Below are 20,719 nucleotides of genomic sequence, written 5' to 3'. Positions count from 1 at the left end.
ACAACCATCATTTGAATATAAAAATGATCACATTCTTGATGGACATTTATACCGGGTACTCTTAACTATTCTGTACTTGAATTCTGGAAGATATATAATATATATCTTAACATAATATTATATCATAAACATAATTCAGTAAGTAGACAATACCATTTTCTAGCAAAGTCTTACATTATGAAACAACTAAGCAATGTCAAGATGAGTTTTTTTAAAGACCTTTAGTAGTAACAATAAAGAAATTAAATACAGAGGTTTAGTATTATATATTATATATATTTTAGTATTTACATGTAGAGGTTCAGTATCATATTTAGTGCTCATATAATGGAATTATGTTTGCTAAAATTGAAGTGAATCCCATCTTTGTTAACAACAACAAAAGTCAATGATGAAATAAAATTCAATGTGCTATTCCAAACACTTGATTTTTGAAATCTGTTGTTTTTGTTCATCTTTTAGGAGAATCATGAAAAAAGTCTCCATGGAGCCATCTGAGCGCCTGGCCAGCCTCCAGGCTCTGTGGGACAGCCAGACCGTGGCAGAGCAGGGCCCCTGTGGTGAGCATGCATTTTAAAACCAAAATATAAGCGGCTGGATGGATGTCCACCTGCCAGGAAGTTAAGTCTATTCCTGGTTTGCTACTGTGAAGGTACAGTTAGTTTTAAGGTGTAATTAGTACCACACAGTCTTTAGATTGGTGGACGAACATCCTATATTTAAGCTGTATTGCATCCTGCTATGTGCTTACCATAGAAAAAGGGGGAAGAATCTTTGCTGGTTTTCCAAAGGAAAGGATACTCAGCATTGTCAACATTGGTCAGATTTAACCCTTAGAGGTTTTTATTTAAAATAATTTTGGTGAAGACCTGTCAACATCACAGCATTTCTGTTTTGTACTTCAGGTGGATTTTCTCAGATGTATGCCTGTGTTTGTGACTGGCTTGGATTCTCATACAAGGAAGAAGTACAATGGGTGAGTGGACCCGTGTACATATGTGTACATACCTGGAGAATATTTTCATGTTTGCTTTCTCTCTCTTTCTGCCCCACTCCTTTCCACTCTCCCTCTTCCTCCCTACCCATTTTACATTTTTTTTTTGTTTTTGTTAAAACCAACCTTCCTTAGATTGCATAAGAAATCTGCCTCCGTAATGATCTGATTATCTGCATTTGTCTTATTTTCCTGATCACATACATGGATTAGTGACATTGATGACTTCTATTTCACACAGGATGTGGATACGATTTATCTAACACAAGACACCAGGGAATTGAATTTGCAGGATTTCAGTCATCTTGATCACAGGTAAGCCACTTCTTATTTTCTTTGCTTTTTTTCTACTCTCAAGTCTTGTTTTCAGAGCTGCAGGTCTGTGTGGGCACTGAGGGATATGCATGGTCTCCAGAGAAGCTTTGTAACAGAGGAATCAGGAGAATTTCCAAATCTCTAGGTTTGCCTTTCAAGTAATCATTTCAAATATGTTTAGCACCACAGATGGCTTGTGGAGGTTCATAAATATGCCCCAAATCAGAGTTCTTATTCAGGAAATGTCGAGATTTACCATGGAAGTAGTATAATTTTTAAGTTCCAATACCACTTGTAAAATTACTTAACCTCTCTTTTGTTGTTGTTTTTGTTTGTTTTTTGGTGCCAGTACTGGGGCTTGAACTCAAGTTCAAGAGAGATGTCCACTTTTTGTTCTTAAGGCTAGCGCTCTACCACTTGAGCCACAATGCCACTTAATTTTTCTATGTAAAACTAGTGATAGTTTATCTAATCACCATGTATAACATTATTTTTACAATAAAATTTTAGGTTGACAGTCTAACATGACTTTTAGTGCACAGTTGCTTTATGAATTGGAGATTGCTTGGGTATTTATGCATACACTGGTGAAAATCAATTTGCCAGTAAATCCATTGTGTTATTGAAAATAAAACCATGAAACCTGGCACTAGTTACTTTAGAGAGTTTTGTTTGTTTGTTTTTAGGTTTTATGATCTTGACTTGAATAGCTTTAAGCCTTCCGACTTGTATTATTCAAGTCCCATAGAAACCTTGCCTTTGAATTTACCTTCTGTGAGCAAGACAATCAAATTTACTGGCTCTCAAAGTCCAGAGTTGCTGCTACCCTTTCCAAAATGTCCATTCTACCTACCTCTATCTTATCACCTTTTTATATGTTGCTACTTGTTTTAGGGGGGCACACCAGACCCCCTGGTGTGATGCATTGCATCTCAATAACTCTTCTGGCTGGTTAGAATTAAGAGAAATCAAAGACTACAGCTGAATCTTACATAAGCTATTTGGACAACTGAGATATCACAGAGAATTGGTACTGCTGGTAGTTCTTGCCACCACCAGAATTTTACCCTGAAAAATGGCATTTGAAATGAGTTTTTACACCTACCTGATTGGAAGTGCCAAGTGGTGTGGGGTCCCTGGAGAACTCTAGCCAGATGAATTGGATGAGGAAAGGAAGCACGGAGTGGCTCACCTTTTCTTCTTCCAGCCTGGGTCCATGGTGGATGGTGAAGCAAGTTGTCCTTTGTTGGGTTGTGGCTGATGAGCTTCAAGTCAGATACTCAAGGTTGGATTTGTCCCTTTTCTGGGTGCAGGCAACTTTATCATGCTTAGAGTTATTCTCCTTTTTTTTTTTGTTATGAGAGGGAATTTCTTACTGTCACATTTAGACAAGATGTTTCCTGTGTAGCTCATAAAAACCTGAACTGAAAAAGAAAAAGGGAAATATTTTGCTTTGTAAATATTTTCCAATAAAACAAATTGCCTATGAAATAAGATAAGAACATTTGGACCTCCTGTGTTAGGTCTTAATAGTTTTGCTCCCAGGATCCTTTACGTTCTTCAGAATGATTCTCTGTTGTTAAATAGGTCATATCTGGTATTAGTTAACATATTAGAAACTAAAACTCAAATTGGAAATACTTATTTGTGGCTTTTAAAACATCACAAAGGGGGACTGGGAAGGTGGCTCAGTGGTAGAGCGCTTGCCTTGCATGCATGAGGCCCTGGGTTCGATTCCTCAGCACCACATAAGCAAAAAAAAAAAAAAAAGAAAGAAAAAAAAAACATCACTAAGGGGCTAGAGATGTAGCTTATTAGTAACATACTTGTCCAGCATGTAGAAGGACTTGAGTTCATGCCACAGCATCAGGTTTTATTTGTTATTGGTGATGGTGGTTCCTTCCTCCATCCGCACCCTCTGCCCCCCACTATTACTGGGGCTCTCCCTTAGCTTTTTCACTCAAGACTAGTGTACTACTACTTGAGTCACACCTCCAATTCTGGCTTTTTGTTGGTTAATTGGAGATAAAAGTTTCATGGATTTATTTGCCTGAGCTGGGTTCAAAACTTGATCCTTAGATCTCAGTCTCCTAAATAACTAGTTTACAGATGGCTTTTTTCTTTTTCTTTTAAAATTAAGGAATAGGAAAACATTACATGCTTACACAGATGTTATTTGTTGCAAAAAGAAGTTTTCTCAAACCCAAACATTTGCTTGAAAGATGTAATTTTATTGCTTGCAAAAATGTCCCTATCAAGTGATTTCTTCAGCATGACTTGTTTTGCTTTGGAGAGACTGTGTGCCAATCTCTGATCTGAACAACCATATTTTGTCTTTTATTTCACAACATGCCCTGTTGTTTCTGCTTATGGCTTTAACTAGCTTGTAAAACTTTCTATTGAATAGTCAGTAGTCACTTTGATATCTGGAAAGCATTTTGTGTGTGTATGTCCTCAATTTGTTATACAGACTTCATATACTAGATTTCATAAAATGAATAGCCTGCACTGTGCCATCAACGCTGTTCCAGAAGGACACTGACATTTGTTTGGAAACAAAGTGAGCATGTGGCCATGAAGTATACCACCACAGTTTGGTGTCTGTCTTGGTTTGGACTTAGCTGTTTTCCCTGGCATTGCATTTATACCATCTATGCCAATGGTCGTGTAGCAAAGAGGACAGATTTGTTCTGGTACTGTGTAAACCATTTTGAACTTGGGAACCTCTTGAATGGATCTCAGGTTCCCCTAGGAGGGCATGGACTGTACTTGGACAACATCTGATCTACAGGAATAAAGGCACTGCAGGTCAGCTTTAAGTGGCTTTTACATTTAGTTTGCTTGTTGTACCCATTATGATTCTATTTTGTTAAGAGGTAATGTATACCATCAGTGCTAAGTTTTCCTGCTAATTCATTGAGCTTCATTTGGTTATTGATCAGTAAATGATAACTAAAGAAGCCACTAAATATACTAAATATATAGCTACTATCTAAAAATCAAGAAGCTTTGTCAAAACTTTCCTGCGTTTTCCTGTAAGTGAATTCACTGATTTTATGGTTGAAGAAACTGTGTTTCTCTATAATCACTGAGCTAATGGGACAGACAAAAATAATCTACTTTTTTAAGGATAGTTTGATTTAAGGATGTTTTGACGTTACAGTGGTCTGAAAACAATATTCAGTAGGAACCTTGTTTAAAGTTTGATTTTTGATCTCCTAGGTTAGCAGTATGTGGGGTGAGATGCTCTGTGGTTTGCTTGTTTTCCTCTGTGTTACTGGGGATTGAACTCAGCGTCCTGTATATACTAAGCACATGCTTTACCATTGAGCTATACCCCTGACCCCCTACACTGAGCAATGCATCATAACTCCTTGTCAACCAGGAGATAATGAGGGGAAACATCAAATAATCCTATAGTGTATTGTACTGTTAAAGTCTGATGTTTGGTAGATTAGGTAGGTAAAATTGACTTACAGTATTTTCAACTGGCAATGGACTTCTTAGGAAGTACCCCTTGAGGAACATCTGTATTAACTCCACCATAGCAACTTGAAAGCAACCCTAGACAATATTATAAATAAAGGTAGCAATAAAACTGTATTTACACAAATAAGTCCTATGAGCTATAATTTGCTGGTCTTTACTCTAATTCAGGGGCCTGCCTTCCATCTATCTATTCATCAGTCAGTAGTGAATATAGGGCCAGACAGCCTGGTTTTGTTGAATAAGCATCCAAGTATGGTGACTTTGACCAGACTGCATCCATCCTGTTAGTTATTAGCAGCTACTTGCCAAAATGTCCATTCACATATTATTTATAGGACCCAAAGCTTTACTTAAGTATATTTGCACAATTTGTTCTGGTTTATGTATCTGTGGGCCAACAAGAGGCATAGATTTAAAAGAGCTTTTTATATATTTCTCATGAGATACCTTGAAGGTCTGTGAGCTGACATGTTAAAAGATGTAATCACAGTATAATTTGGAGTGACAAGGAATGATGAGGGCAGAGGTAATGATGCTGAAGAAAACAGAACATACAGCTTTAAATGCATTGATCTCTCTTGTTCCTGGAAGATTTTTAAGAGGAGCTAATCTCATCAATCCTCCAAAGACTCGACACGCTTCACTGAGTTTCCACTTGGCTCATGAGAGCTCTGCCAGCAGACTCAGGCTTTTGTGTTGTCATATTTCTAACTCATCAAGGTGACATTCTTAAATGGGATACAACCAGGAAAGATTTCTGAGGGTGGATTATGTTTAGCAAGGTTGTCCTGTAGGTACTGGTGTAATTATTTCTGAATCTGAGCTCTGTAACTTTATTCCTGCTTCATTTAAAAAGGAAGAGATTGGTAATCCTAGCTATTCAGGAGGCTGAGAGCTGAGGACAACTGTTCAAAACAAGGCCAGACAAGAAAGTCTATCAGACTCTTATTAGTTAACCACCAAAAAGTTGGAAGTGGAACTGTGGCTCACATGGCCTTCGACAAACAAGCTAAGGGACAGCTCCTAGGTGCTATGTTCAAACCCTAGTACTAGCACAGAAGGGGAGGGGAAAAGGAGAGGGAAGGAGAAGGAGGAGGAAGAGGAGCCAAGGGAGAGAGAAGATGGTGTTTGGTCTGATATGATTAGCGTTGGCTTCTGTTTCTTTTTCTAAATTTCTCTAAATGTATGAATAGTATATAGGTCTTCCATAGATGAACTATGTAGGGCAAATAAGATGATACATTGGGGATTGGGACTTAAGTTTTTTCTCATCCATTTTATTTGTGTATATTTTCTACCAAGTCTAACATAATCAGTCCAGTGGCACACATGTATGGTTTATAGCTAAGCATGCATGCTCTTAGGCACAAATGATCAAAATTATCTTTTGTCTGGGTGCCAGTAGCTCATGCTGTAATCCTAGCTACTCAGAGGCTGAGACATGGGACATCAGTTCAAAGCCAGCCTGGGCGTAGAGTCTGTGAAACTATTATGTCCAATTAATGACCTAAAAAGCCAGAAGTGGAGCTGTGGCTAAAGTGGTAGAGCCACTAGCCTTGAGTGAAAGAGCTCCAGGACAGTCCCGAGCTCCATGTCCCGAGTTTAAGCCCCAGAACAGCACAAACTGTTCTTTAGATATTTCCAAGAGTGATCTTTTAAAGATTTCATGTAATCATGTCCTTGTCACAGTTGATAAGTGGTCCAACCGGCAAGTTAATATATGCAGGACATGGATTCCTGGAAATTAACTAAATCATGACATTTTCAGCTTTTTTAAAGCTTTTCAATTCCCATTTCCAAAGTACATAAAATGGCAGGAACTCTCAATTATCCAGGGAAGGGTAATCAAGTAAAGATGCTAGGAATCTTCCACAGGAGTGAGTGTACCATTGTGTTTATGCGCAGAGAATAAAGACCAGCATGACTCTATGCTTACATGAAACACTTCCTTTGAGACTTTGTATGTAAGATATCTTGTGTGGGGGGTCATCTCTACTGTAGTATGCTGGTATATTAGAAATAATCACAATGCTATGTATTGATCTATTGTTCAACTTGTGCTTGTCCCACATTGTATATTGTGGAGTTTGCTAGACATCCTTCAAATCGGTCCATTATTAATTTTTTCTTAACGCTTTTCTGGTGTATTCCACACTGTCTAAAAGTTGCAGTGTTTTCAAAATTTCAGAGATTGCAGCTAGAGGAGTGGGAACAAGGAGGGAAATTTGGCCCCCAAATAGTAACTGGAAAGTGAAGTTCCTGTGAGTCCCCAGAAAGATGAGATTGGAACTGCTGATTCAGTAGATTATTTGTAATGTAGAAGAAGAAGAATTTGTCTAGAGAGCTAGATTTTATATCTCCTGCCAGCTTTGTTTTTGCATTGTAATCCTCAAGTATTACTTTGTTTGCAAAGCTTTTTTAGAAAAAATTAAAAGATAGTAGTGTCACTGTGTTACCTTGGCTGACTAGAACTCCAGGGCTCAAGCTATCCTCTAGTCCTTGTTACTAGAGCAGCCGAGACTAGGCATACCCACACCACTGCCCAGCTTACTAGTGTATTGTTGATGTTTAGAGTAATGTGAGCACAATAATTACTTGAGAATGTACAGTTACTTCAGAATATGAATCAGTATTAACTGTAAAGTTGGAAACCAAAGAATTGGTTAAATATTATTAGAGGCTGGGTGCCAGTGGGTTAAGCCTGTTATCCTGCCTACTCATGAGGCTGAGATTTGAGGAATGTGGTTTGAAACTAGCCTGGGAAAGATAGCCCATCAAACTCTAACCTCCAGTTAACCCACAAAAAGCGGGAAGTGAATCTGTGGCTCATGTGGTAGAATGCTAGCCATGAGCAAAAAAGCTCAGGGATGGTACTCGGCACTGATGGTACTCAGCTCAGCACTGATATAGCCACACAGACACTGAAACACACACACGCACACACACACACACACACACACACACACACACACACACACACAAATTCATATATATTCACACACATATATGATAAGAGAAGTTTCAGTTCTTTAGTTTGAAAAATCTACAGATGTCAGATATGTTGTCCTCAGCTCTTCAGTACAGTATAGTACAGCACAGTACAGTATAGTACAGCAGGTTGAAGACTTTTGATAATATGGAAATAGGTTAGTCATTAGTGAAATGGTAGCACAGACTTGAAGACAATGACCTTATGAGTCATGCTGGCTGGGTGATTGTACTTTGTGATCATGCTTAGATCATTAACTTCTCTGTACCTTGGGAATCTTCTGTCAAAGAGAGTTAATCATATCTCTGTCCTGGGATCTCAGTGAAGACTATATGGATTAATAGATGTATAATATTTCATGTTAGTACCTAAAAAATGTTCAAGTAAGCGCTAGTTATTTTCATGTCCTAAAAAGGCTTACCCTCTTTTTAAATGAATAGCTATATAAAAGATGATGAGTTTTCTTAACTAGAGCAAATAAAACCATAAAGTAACAAAATGTTTATCTCCAAAATTTTTTAGATTTCATATATAAACTTAGCCACTCACATTTAAACAATTATGAAGTGAGTTCATTACTTTTTCTATTATGCTTTTGTCAGTTTAATGATAATTTTCTCTTTTGGAGAGATATGAGAACATCTTGATTATTTTTTAATTTTAATTTTTTTTTGTGGTGCTGGGGTTTGAACTCAGGACCTCTCACTTTCTAGGCAGGTAATCTGTCACTTGAGCTGCTTTGCTAGCAATTCTCTCTCTCTCTCTCTCTCTCTCTCTCTCTCTCTCTCTCTCTCTCTCATTTGAGTGTTAAGGGAAGGAGTAGCTTATAAAAATCCCAACTTTTGTTACAACCCCCAACTAATAATTAGTTATATCAAGTGGCTATGAAAGAAACTAATATTAGACTTTTTTTTCCCTCAAGGTTTGGAGTCTTCAAAAGATTTCTCTCTCTCTCTCTCTCTCTCTCTCTTTGGTGGCAATACTTACTGGGGTTTGAATTTAGGTTTTTGAGCTGGGTAGGTACTCTACCACTTAAGCCACATTTCTAGCAAGCAACTTCTGGAAGTATGCTGAAAAATGCTATGCTGCTAAGACTCATGGGAGGGTGAAACTTCTTAATGCTATCTTCCCTTTTAAGATCCACTGTCTCATCAGAATTAATAGTTTCTTTGGAGGCAGACACGGTGTTACATGCCTATAATCCCAGCAGTCAGTAGGCAGAGCTGGAGAATTATGAATTTGAGTCCATCTTGGGATACCTGAGATTTTTTTTTAATCCCCAAATTAAAAAAAACAACAACTAAAACCAAAAAAACAAAACCCAAACCCAAACATAAAATGAATCTCTCAGGAAGTCAAGACAAATCATAATTGTAGGCACAATAAATGTCAATAACTGTTGATTAAAAACAAAATCCTGTTACTACTTTTGTATCACGAGAAAAATCATTTCATGTGATAACACCTGCTGTTTGGAAATCTTTTTACCTAAGTAAGCTAGTCACAGCAGTAAAACACAAGAAAGGCTCAGTCCTAACAGACAGAATCCAACAGGGAAATCCAGCCAGTTCTTTGAAGGGAGGACGGTTCAACACAGTAATAAGACCCATGTGAAGGCCCAATTAATGCTCATTATGTCTATGTTCCTAGGATGGGAAACACTTAAAACTGAATTTAGTTATGGACTGTCAGATAACTTCTGTGTAATTAGGCACTTGGTGGGGTTTTGATCCTTTCTGGCTCCATAGTACTCTGTACCATATGCAGTACTGAGTTTCCTTGATCTTTGGTCACTGGGTTTGTTGTAGCCATCGTGGTGGCTCAAGCGGAGTCCCTCACCTCAGACCTTGACTTTTATGTAAGTGTTTGCTAGGTTCTTTCTGAGCACCTGGTCAGCTCAGGCATAAAGCTTCTCATTCTCTGCATGTTCCAGCCACGTTGAGAGGGGTTAAGCATAACTAAGACATTGAGATTTTCCGTGGTCATGGGCAAAGCTATCATGTATTCACTTTTGTTTTTCTTTTGGATCCTAATGTATGAACATTGCACAATCTATCCATTCTACAGTTGATCAGACATGTTGATTTGCTTATTGTTTATCATGAACAATGCTGCTTAAAGTCATTCTTGTGCTTGTCTCCTTAGAGAAAAATGTACAGATTGTACCAGGATCCAAATGATTGTAAATTCAACCATTATGTCAAGAAATAGCCAAGTGCATTGCCTCCTTTCCCCACCTCCCTCGCTGTCAAAATAATTGTTTATATGTTCCTTTATATTGATTTTTTAAAAATCCCGTTACTACTTCCCTATCACGAGAAAAATCATTGCCTATATGTTCCTTTATAGTTTTATCATGAGCATATGAATATCTTTATTGGGATAGATTACCTGCATAAGTCACTTTGTGAAGAATTTTCTAGTTTGCCTTATCTCTTGTTTTGTGAAGACTTATCTTCCTCTGGTACATTCTATCAGCATTACAGAAATTAGCTTTCTGAAATATTTTTCTGCTGAAAAGCTTTTTATGGCTACATGTCCTAGAGTCCATCCTTGGTATAGCTGAGAAGCCTTATTTATAGATAGCTTGTGTTCTGGTGTGGGTGATAAACCCTTCAACCTTAATGGCCCACAACAAAAATAGTTGTAAGTTAAAGGGGAAGACTCTCTCCTCTACACACACCACTTTCCAGATGCTGTGAATTAAATTCAGGGCTCCCTATTTCCAGACAAGTGCTCTACCATTTGAGCCATGCCTCCAGCCCCTTTTTGATATAGTTTGTTCTTATACATCAAACAATGATTTTCTTACAACTCTGCTTCCTGAGTAATTGGGAACATAAGAATGGACCACCATGCAAGTTTTGTGAAGCCTTTTCTATTCACATGTCTAATGATTGCTGCTGCTCTGTTGGGAAATTTAGATGTGGTCCTTCCATGTGGCCGGGACTTCCTTGCAGCATAGCAGCTGGGTTCCATGGGTGAACTTCGCAAGAGACCAAGCTAGCCAGAAGCTGAGCATGGCCTTTTTGAACCTTGCTTGGAACACTGTGTGTTATTACTGAAGGATATCTGTGTTGTTCCCTAATAAATTTGCAAGACCTCAACTCAACTAATAACAAACTGAGTATGGTGTTGTGCAGCTGTCATTCTGCTCTGTGGAAGGTGTAAATAAGAGAATCATGGCCCAGGTCAGCTCCAACATAAGAACAAAATCTTGTCTTAAAATACAGCAGAAAGTGCTGAGGGCATGGCTCCAGGAATAGAATTCTGTTTTTGTTTTTGTTTTTCTCCTGACTTCCACCCTAAAAAAAAAATAGACTTTGAAACTAGCCTGTACAATTTAGTGAGTTCTATACCAGCAAGTACTGCAAAAGTAGTTGTATAAAGAAGTTTCAGTTTAACATAACAGTTTGTGAATGTAAATACTTGGTTTTCACTACCCTCTCTTGGTGACTCTATTAGACAGAATTATACTTGTTGTGTGATCACTGCTGAAAACTATAAAAATTACCAAATAGTCCTAGGATGCCTGTTAAGCAATGAGAATCCGGCTGATGTCACTGACTCAGTTCTCAGGTTAGACACCATCTTTGATCACAGCATAAACTCTCTCTCAAAGAATGAGAGATACTTGATGGTTACAGAATTGATGAAAGAGATTTATTTCTACAGTTAGAATTAAGTTGTCTGGTTTCACAAGACTTGCATAGTAGTCCAATTGTATTCCCAATTACTCAGGAAGTAGAGGTAAGAAAATCATCGTCTGGTTAGTATAGAATTATGTGTATGATTTCTTTTAGAACAAGGAATCAGAACCCATACAGACTTTTTATTTCAAATTTGGGGAATTTAGCTTACACCATATTGAAGACCTGTCTTAGAGAACTTAATTGATGTCTAGTGACCAAAATAGTTTGAGCTGGATGTTATGCTTTTGAATAATGGGGACTTAGCATGTTACTATAGCTGGATTTCATGGGTCAAAAACACAATTCCAATGTAGCTATTCTGGATGAGTGATGAGTATATATTTTTGTTATTTCTACTTCTAGAGACTTAATACCTATCATCGCTGCTCTGGAATACAATCAGTGGTTCACAAAGCTGTCCTCTAAGGATCTAAAATTGGTAAGTAACTGAAGTACCAGTGACTATTGCTTGCTGAATTTCAAAAACCTGAAAATTATAAAATTAAAAAAAGGTTTTTGCTTTTCTCCCATATTGGTGAGCTAGCTGCATACATTTTTGAGAACATATCTTCCTGTAAGTGATTAGCATAACATTTTGCAAAGTTTGTAATGTGAGATTCTTCAGAGAACGATTTCCTTCTGTTCAGCTGCTTCAGGCAATCTTAGTATACAGAAGATATTTAGTGTAGCCTTCAGTATACACTCATTCAGTTAGCAAAACTATTAAGGTTACATTTGCACAGCTCCAAATAACAGCTTTTATGTTTCTATCTTAGATTTTTATCTCCATAATGCTTCCTTTTCTAAGAATTTTGGGAAATCTTAACAAGGTACAGTTGGTCCTTTTGAGTTAAGATAGTTGATGTTAATTCTGTAGATGCACTTTGAGGGCAGATTTATATGCAAGTGAAATGCAGTTGAAGTGAAATGTTTTCTTAAGAGATGGAGGAGCCAATTATTTGCTCTTTCTTTACTAGTAGAAATAAGATGCTCTGTTGGGGATTTTTCAAGTTCAAAGGAGCCATACAGACAGATACTTATCTGCAGTTAGCTTTTGGATATTTCATTCAAGACCAGAAATAGCTTAAATATTATTTGATTGGAGACTTTCACTTCAAAAACTCCAGGTCTCAGAGACCATAGACTCGGATATGTGGGGAGAGGGGTGGATCTGCAAAAAAATAGAGGATTGAGATTGGCTAGTCAATAGGCTACTTTGTTCTCTGAATTTGCCTGGAGTAGAGGTAGCTTAAGGCATTAAAGACATGTTGGTGGGCTGAACTCATTTGGAGCCAACGTAATGTAAGAAAAGAGCTTAGACTTGGAATCAGAAGCCATATTTCAGATTTTAACTCTTTGTTCTTAGGCTGTATGACCTTAAATACATTACTTTATCTTCCAAGTCTCCATCTTCCTGTGTACCTATTATTGTGAGCTAGTTGGAGCACAAGTCTTATCTATCTCTATCTTGTGCTTGTCTCAGAGTATCTTTTTGATTAAAGTGGCTTCTCACTGAAAATTGTTTTCATAAATAGAGAATAAATGCATTGGCTGAATGGATGAATGAACATAGAAGTATAATTAACTTGCAGGTTGTTGAGATGAGTAACTGATACTTGTGTGTAGAAATTCTACCATAGTCTCTAACATATTGCAGGCATACCATAACTGTTAATTATTATCATCACCATCACAATCAGACTAGCAAAGAGGTTGAGAAACAGATGTGGGTAAGGCAGTGATGGGAATGAAGTCAGCTGGACATGATAGTGCTTGGCAGCAGGTATGGGAATCAGGGGCCTTCAGGCAAGAAGCAGGTAGCTACCATGGCCAACCTGGGAATGGAAGCCTCTTGTTTCCTGCATGCTGGGATGGGACCACTGCCAGAGTTTGGAATCAGAGAGATTGAAAGTTGAGAGAGGGAACCTTTTGGAGGAATGAGAAGTAGATTAGCTTAGGGATTGTGGGATCAGGGAGAACAATGGATTACTACCCAGTTAGATTTCCTGGCTCATTTAAACATTCACATAAGTGTGTGATTTTGAAAATGGAGCCTCCAGAGGGTTCTGAGGAGGTTGTAGATACCGTACTTGTGGTAATTGTTCCAAGTCACTAGTTCAGAAAGGTGTCCAATGAATGAGTGTTGGATTACTGCCATTCTTTCTCCTAGTCATCATCTCCTTTCAGTTGCATTAGTGTTTAGGACAGAAAATACACACAGAATCATTTCCTGGGAAATCAAAGCTTGCATGTGCTAGCATGTTTTCTTGGTTGTCCTAGATGGAAGGAAAAACTATGACAGGAATAGAGGACTTGTCCTTACTGCTTATCTGTTGAGGTGTAAATGTGAAAATACACAATGCAGTTATTGTTGAAATTTTGATATTTTAAAATGGAAGTTTTAAAATATGCTACAAATCTTAAAACAAATAGTGAATTATGTTTTACCCCAAGTTAAAAAGAAATACTTTATTTTCTGACAGTGTGTAGCAGAGAATCCCAGAAAATTTTCTGGGATTTATTTGGGTTTATTTGAAGGATAGAACAATATACAGAGACATCTTGTTTAGGTATTGTTTTAAAACTTGAAGTGCATGACAGAAATGAATAGTTTCATTTCAAGTTAATGTGAACTAAAATTTTAAAGTATTTGTTCCTAGCCTAAATAACATACTAGGTTAGGAGCCAATGTTGAATCACTAAAATAGCAATAGAATTCAGATCTTGGTTCAATTTTCTGAGTATTGTAACTCAAGCAAGTTAGTGTGTATCACTGTTTCTCTAAAAAAGTCTTCATACAGTAATGGTTATGTGAAGCAATATATGTGGTTCTTTTTTAATTCAAAGTTCAATTTTTTTTTCTTTTTGTCTGTTGTGGGGCTTGAACTCTGGGCCTGGGTACTGTCCCTCAGCTCTTCAGCTCAAGGCGAGCGCTCTACCATTTGAGCCCCAGTACCACTTTCGGTTTTCTGGTGTTTAATTTGAGATGGGTCTCACAGACTTTCCTGCCTGAGCTGGCTTTGAACTGAGATCCTTAGTTCTCAGCCTCCTGAGGTAGCTAGGATTACAGGCATGAGCCACCAGTGCCCAGCTTGTTTTGTTTTTTGAAGTACTAGTTTATTTCTTACTTCATGGTGATTTCAAATTTGTCATATATTTTTTAATGTTTTTTTATTGTAAAAATAGTGTTACTAATGCTCGATATTTTTATTTTTAATTAAATGTGACCTTTTGGAGAGCCATTGTATTCACTTGTAATATGTATATATATATATTTATATATATTTCCTTCTCTAAACCAATGGCTGAGCATGCCATAGACACATTTTCATTCTTACCTCCTTAAATTTTTCATCTCTATATATAGATTCTTCAGTATAGAACAGAATGCTCTTCATGTAGATGATATAACAGCAGTATAAAAGAATTTTGAATCATTTACTGTAACAGTGACATCTTAAGGGAAAGTTAGATAATGTTTTTATATATTCTCTTGCCCTCTCTCCCTCCCTTCTAGTGATATTATTGTTTGAACTCAGAGCCTCATTTCTGCTAAATAGGGGCTCTATTATTGAATCATGCCTCCAGATCCTTTTCTCATTAGTTATTTTGAGAGTCTTGCTTTTTCTTTTGCCTGGATTTGCATCTGGACCAAGATCTACCTATTTTATGATTCCCATTGTAGCTGGGCTGACAGATGCTTCTTCCACTGAGAGTCTTGCAAACTCCTCCCCGCCTCCTGTGGGCTGGGCTGGCCTCAAACTGTGATCCTGTCAATCTCCGCCTTCCAAATAGCTAGGATTACTGATGTGAGCCACCAGCAACTGACTTCATACACTTTAACTAATTTTTATGATTGTGTTTATATTTAATGTGTACATTTAATCTTCAAAATTCTGTAGCTGTAAATTAACTTTCTGGATGCTTTGGAGGGTAGCAGTGATCTCATGGTTGTTTTTGAAAACAAGAATAATCCTTGTAAAGACTTGATCTAGTCCCTTTTTGCCATGACACCCTGCAGTAGATAAATTTCCTTGGATGTACATTGTGAGACAAAACATTATACTGATAAGAGGTCACCATTTTGGAAATCACCACTGTCAGCATAGTATAAATTGTAGGCATCAAATCAATTTGAATTATTTTTTCCTTTTGCTCATCAGTCCACCGGGATTCATTAGAAGCTTAGAAAGAGTGCAAAAAAAGCATTGTAGGAGTGGAATTTGATAGATAAAAGAATTATGAGATCTGTGATGCTGTAGGACTTAGTGTGTTTCCTGGAGAGGGTTTTTCTTACAAGATACCTGACTAGAAAAGTTTGTACATTTCATGTTAGGCTCTCTTCTAGTTATGATTAATCCAGATAGCTATTTGTGATCTGATTAAATAAAAAAACTGTAGTGCACTTATAAGATATTTTAGACAAAGACTGTGGTTTGTTGTAGCCATGCCACAAACAGCATGCTGTCTCTTTTATGTATATTATAAAAGGTTTAAATAAACCTTTGTTTATAATGAGACCATATAAAATCACTTTTCAATATTTAAACAATGTAAGTCCAAGAGTTATCTTAAATTACCTTTGGAATAAGACAGGAAATAAGACAGAATATAAATAAATGTAAAACTATGAATACAAAGTTACACCTTGGTATTATTTCATTTTCACAATTCCTTTAAGATTTTCTTACATTTATTACTCATTTTACTTTTTGTAATCTTGGTCCTTTATGCATTCTCATTTAACATTATATCCTAGCTATTTAATATTTTTCCATGGTTATAATAATTATTACAGACTACTTAATATTTTTTTAAAAAATTCCATTCATATAATAGACATTTATTTAGCTCTTTCCTATTATTTGAATGATGTCCCTTTCCCCTATTTTAGAAAGTATTAGTAGTGGGGCTGGGAAGGTGGCTCAGTATTAGAGCGCTTGCCTTGCATACATGAGTCCCTGGGTTCCGTTCCTCAGCAACACATAAGCAGAAAAAGCCAGAAGGGGTGATGTGGTTCAGGTGGTAGAGTGCTAGCCTTGAGCTGAAGAGCTGAGGGACAGCGCCCAGGCCCAGAGTTCAGGCCTCATGACCGGCCAAAAAAACCAAAACAAAACAAAACATAAAACAAAAAACACAAAAAAAACTAGTTGGAGCATCATGTTTATCCAGCCTCCCTACTAAAGTATATAATGTTATTACACCTACTGTCTTTAAAAAGAGAATAACAATATTTACTGACTTATAATGAAATTATATATAAAGAGCTCAGCACAGTGCTTGGCACAGGGCAAAAAGTCAGTGAAGACATCTTCAGCATCATTAGCTCCATTTAGTCTTCAGTTCAACAATTTGCATAGCACTTCCTTGAGAATTGGGGTAGATGGACTTGGGAATATTCTGAACACTAGTAAAATGGCCTTTTAAGATTACCTTCTCATATTTGTGTGTTTTTTTTCTCCTCTGAGCTACTTATAGCAAAATGTTACCGGTTGAGTGATTTGTGGTTCTGGAGGCCAAGAAGTCCATTATTGGGCTTTGGCAGATGCAAAGCTTAGGACTACTTTGTGGTTTGCAGATGGTGCCGTTCTAACCATTTCTTTACATTATGGAAGGGGTAAGGTAGCTCTCTGAGCCTCTTTTATCAAGGCAGTCATTCCACAAGTGAGGGCTACACACTTAAATTTTATCAGCTCCCAATGGCCATCTCATCCTCCTGAGTAGCTAGGAATATGGGCATGAGCCACTTGTGCCTGGCCATTGGTTAGGTTTTAATATATGAATGGGGAGACAGTAGCCAGTAACGTTCTTCTTTTTACCTGTGTGAGAGTGCACTTAACGACTTGCCCAAGGCCATGCTCATTTTTGGGACCGTTGTCCTTGATACCTTTGTGTTCCCAGGATCTTCAATGTAATGTACATAGCAGGAGGTGCTGAATAAATGACTATATGAATGAATGCTTTATTTAAGTATTGCATTACATAGAACTATAATAGGGAAATAAGGTTTTATTTCTGTAGACTTAAGGAATAATCAAAGAATGTTTTCTGTTACAGTCTACTGATGTTTGTGAGCAGATCTTGAGAGTGGTGAGTAGGTCTAATCGACTAGAAGAATTGGTATTGGAAAATGCTGGACTTAGAACGTGAGTATTTTCTTGAATATGTGAATAGGTTACTCTAAAACTTTATATCATCTGCTCTCTTAATTAATGGTTAGTTTGCTAAAGTTGAAGTACTCATATTTAGAAGTTATTTATATTTTAAAATATAAATACAACATATAGACAACACACTGATTTTTGTTATTATAAAGTTCAAGGATTTGATATTTTCTGTAACAGTATCACTTGGTATTTTTGTAGTTATATTGTGTAGTGATTAAGAGCATTGGACTTGCTGGGTGCCGGTGGCTCACTCCTATAATCCTAGCTACTCAGGAGGCTGAGATCTGAGGGTCACCAACCTGGGCAGGAATGTCCATGAGACTCTTATCTCCAATCAACCACCAGAAAACTGGAAGTGGCGCTATGGTTCAAGTGGTAGAGCACCAGCCTTGAGCAGAACTCAGGGATAGTGCCCAGGCCCAGAGTTCAAGCCCCACAACTGACAAAAAAAAAAAGAACATTGGCCTTTGGTCAGCATGACCTTTGGTTGTCTAGCCTTTACCTATCAGTGTCTTTGCCTTTAAAATTTGAATAAGCAGAATACCTACTTTACAGAATTAAACTTTTCCTAATTGATAGTTGTTAAGTACTTTTCAAAGTACTTTTCACATTATAAATGTTATGCGTGTCTTTTACTGTACCATTAATGGAAGTCCCAGAAATAGCATTTCATATGATTTTTTTTAATCAGTCATTTTTCTCCGCTTTCAAGTAATACTTATAAAGTCTTCATCTAGTGATTTAGTAGACTTTATTTCTGCTAAGGGTAGATATTTTGTAATTTTGTAGTTTGTGAGTTGTTATATAACTAAAATAGTGATTGTCCTTTTTTTCTTTTGTAAAATGCAGTGCTTAGCCATTGTAGCCTTTAACTCAGTAATGAGAATAATCAGTCTTACATTCATGAGAATTACATGAATTGAGAGCTGAGGCACCGTGAATAGCCTACTGGAATTTTCATGAAATTTTTGTTTCATTCAGGAATGTTCAAGAAAAAAGTTATGCATGAATCAAGTTGTAATATGAATAGCATAAAATGTGTGTTTATAGGTGCAGTTAAGTACTTTGTATTTGCTTTTGATTGAGGCTTTGGCAAATCAGAATGTACTTTAGGCTGGCTGTCACTCTACAGATTCTCTCATAGGTGTTCATAGATATTTACACATACACAATGTATAGGATCATATAATAAAGGAGGATTCTCTTTAAGATTTCTTTTTATCTTAATCTTTTGAGTATTTGGATAGCATTATATTGTATGCACTTATTCCTATAATTTTATATATTTACAGAGATTTTGCACAAAAACTGGCTGGTGCTCTAGCACATAATCCCAACTCAGGACTTCACACTATTAACCTTGCTGGCAACCCACTGGAGGATAGAGGTATGATGGTGGTCACCGGACCGTTAATGTCAGAGTGGGAAGATTAGAGTTTTGCAGTTTTTTTTCCCCTCCCCCTAGTCCTAGGGCTTGAACTCAGGAACTAGACACTGTCTCTGAGCTTCTTTTGCTCAAGGCTAACACTCTACCATGAGCCATAGCACCACTTTTGGCTTTTTCTATTTATGTGGTACTGAGGAATCAAACCCAGGGCTTCATGCATGCTTGGCAAGTATTTTACCACTAAGCCACATTCCCAGACCCAGAGGATTAGAGTTTTAATTTCATCATGACTGAAGAGTATATTGAGCTCAGTTGTCACTCAGTTATAACTAGTATTGGTATGTTTGTGGGCTTCTGGCTCTTTCTATCTTTTCTCGAAGATATATGGACTCAGATTTTCCTATCTGATTAACTTAGTTTTGAAGTTAGACAAGGAGAAAGAAGATATGAATTTTTAAATATTTTATTAGCACTCCACTGCTGCATAACAAATTGCTCCATACTTATTAGCAGCTTTAAATGTCACATTTATTATCTCAGGTCCCAGGTTAGCTGGGATCTGTGCTCAGCATGCCTCAAGGTTAAAACCATATTGTCAGTGGAGCTCTGCTGCTGTCTGTGACCTAGAGTGTTTCTCACATTTATAAATTGTTGGCATTATTAATTTCCTGGGGCCTGTAAGACTGAGGCCCATCTAGTTTTCTTGCTAGTTGTATAAGACCACCCCAATGCTGGTCAGTAGACATAAAAAGGAAAATATGAGACTGCAATTTCAGTAGTGGCTCCTTGATCGATGGGGTATAAGAAGGAATTGCTGTATCTCTAGAGGAAATACTTTATTTTCTGTGGCAATTTTTTTTCTAGCTTTGTTAAATAAGGGTCTTTCATCTTTCATTGTTATCTATTTGATGAAGATTAATCATTCAGCTGAGCTGGGAATATAAACATAAACAGTTTTGCCTTTTTGTTCGGTGTATGAACTCCACTGTGTATATAACCAGGGAGGGGAAAACACCCTTAAGAGCAACTTGTGAATCTGAAGGAGAGTTAAGAAACTAGATCCCATAAAAGCACCTTCATAGAGTAAGCTGAAGTTGGATATAATGGATGCAGACTCCTGGAATAGGAGTTTCTCTGGGGTATACTAATTTCTTCAGGAAAAACAGCTGTCTATCTATGAATCAAATGCAACAGAAAGATGTATGTGACATACTGGAAATCCTATACATCACCTCTTATAGTCAGGAGAGTTGTCCTGGTTTTGTTCAAAGATGTGAGAGAATCAGTCACATTTATCTACTGACAGGCAGGACAGAATTCGTAAAAGGAGGTAGTAATTGGAGGCTGGTACAGACCAGAAAGGAAACACTCCATAGTCATTAGAGAAGTGATTAAGCCCACAATGAAGCAGCATTTCTCACCCAGGGATCAAAGTTTGGTGTTACAGAGGATGTGGGGAAAAAAACTTAACAGGTTGCTACTTGGAGTATCAGAAAGGTGTGATCATTTTGGAAACTGATTCACTGTTGTCGCTGTTGTTGTTGTTTTTGTTTGTTTTTTAAATTGAAACGTTGCAGGGGCTGAGAAGGTGGCTTAGTGGGAGAGTGCTTGCCTTGAATGCATGAGGCCCTGGGTTTGATTACTCAGCACCACATAAGCAGAAAAAGCCAGAAGTGGTGCTATGCT

At 37.3% G+C, this 20,719-nt stretch overlaps 1 protein-coding gene across 3 annotated transcripts in view; it reads left to right on the top strand.

Annotated features, from left to right (window-relative positions):
- Positions 1-20,719, top strand: part of Carmil1 (capping protein regulator and myosin 1 linker 1) — a 286,802-nt gene that overhangs the window by 141,742 nt on the left and 124,341 nt on the right. For all 3 annotated transcript variants that reach the window (XM_042683832.1, XM_042683831.1, XM_042683833.1), the window contains exons 6-11: positions 463-560; positions 906-976; positions 1,236-1,309; positions 11,843-11,918; positions 17,537-17,625; positions 18,939-19,033. In XM_042683832.1, the coding sequence (XP_042539766.1) occupies positions 463-560; positions 906-976; positions 1,236-1,309; positions 11,843-11,918; positions 17,537-17,625; positions 18,939-19,033 (503 nt within the window). The remainder of the gene's footprint in view (positions 1-462; positions 561-905; positions 977-1,235; positions 1,310-11,842; positions 11,919-17,536; positions 17,626-18,938; positions 19,034-20,719) is intronic.

Source organism: Dipodomys spectabilis, unplaced genomic scaffold (assembly GCF_019054845.1).
Source record: "Dipodomys spectabilis isolate Male_0828 unplaced genomic scaffold, ASM1905484v1 ptg000085l, whole genome shotgun sequence".
NCBI lineage: Eukaryota > Metazoa > Chordata > Mammalia > Rodentia > Heteromyidae > Dipodomys > Dipodomys spectabilis.
Note: the sequence above shows the minus strand (reverse complement) of the source record. Positions and strands in the feature narration are given on the sequence as shown.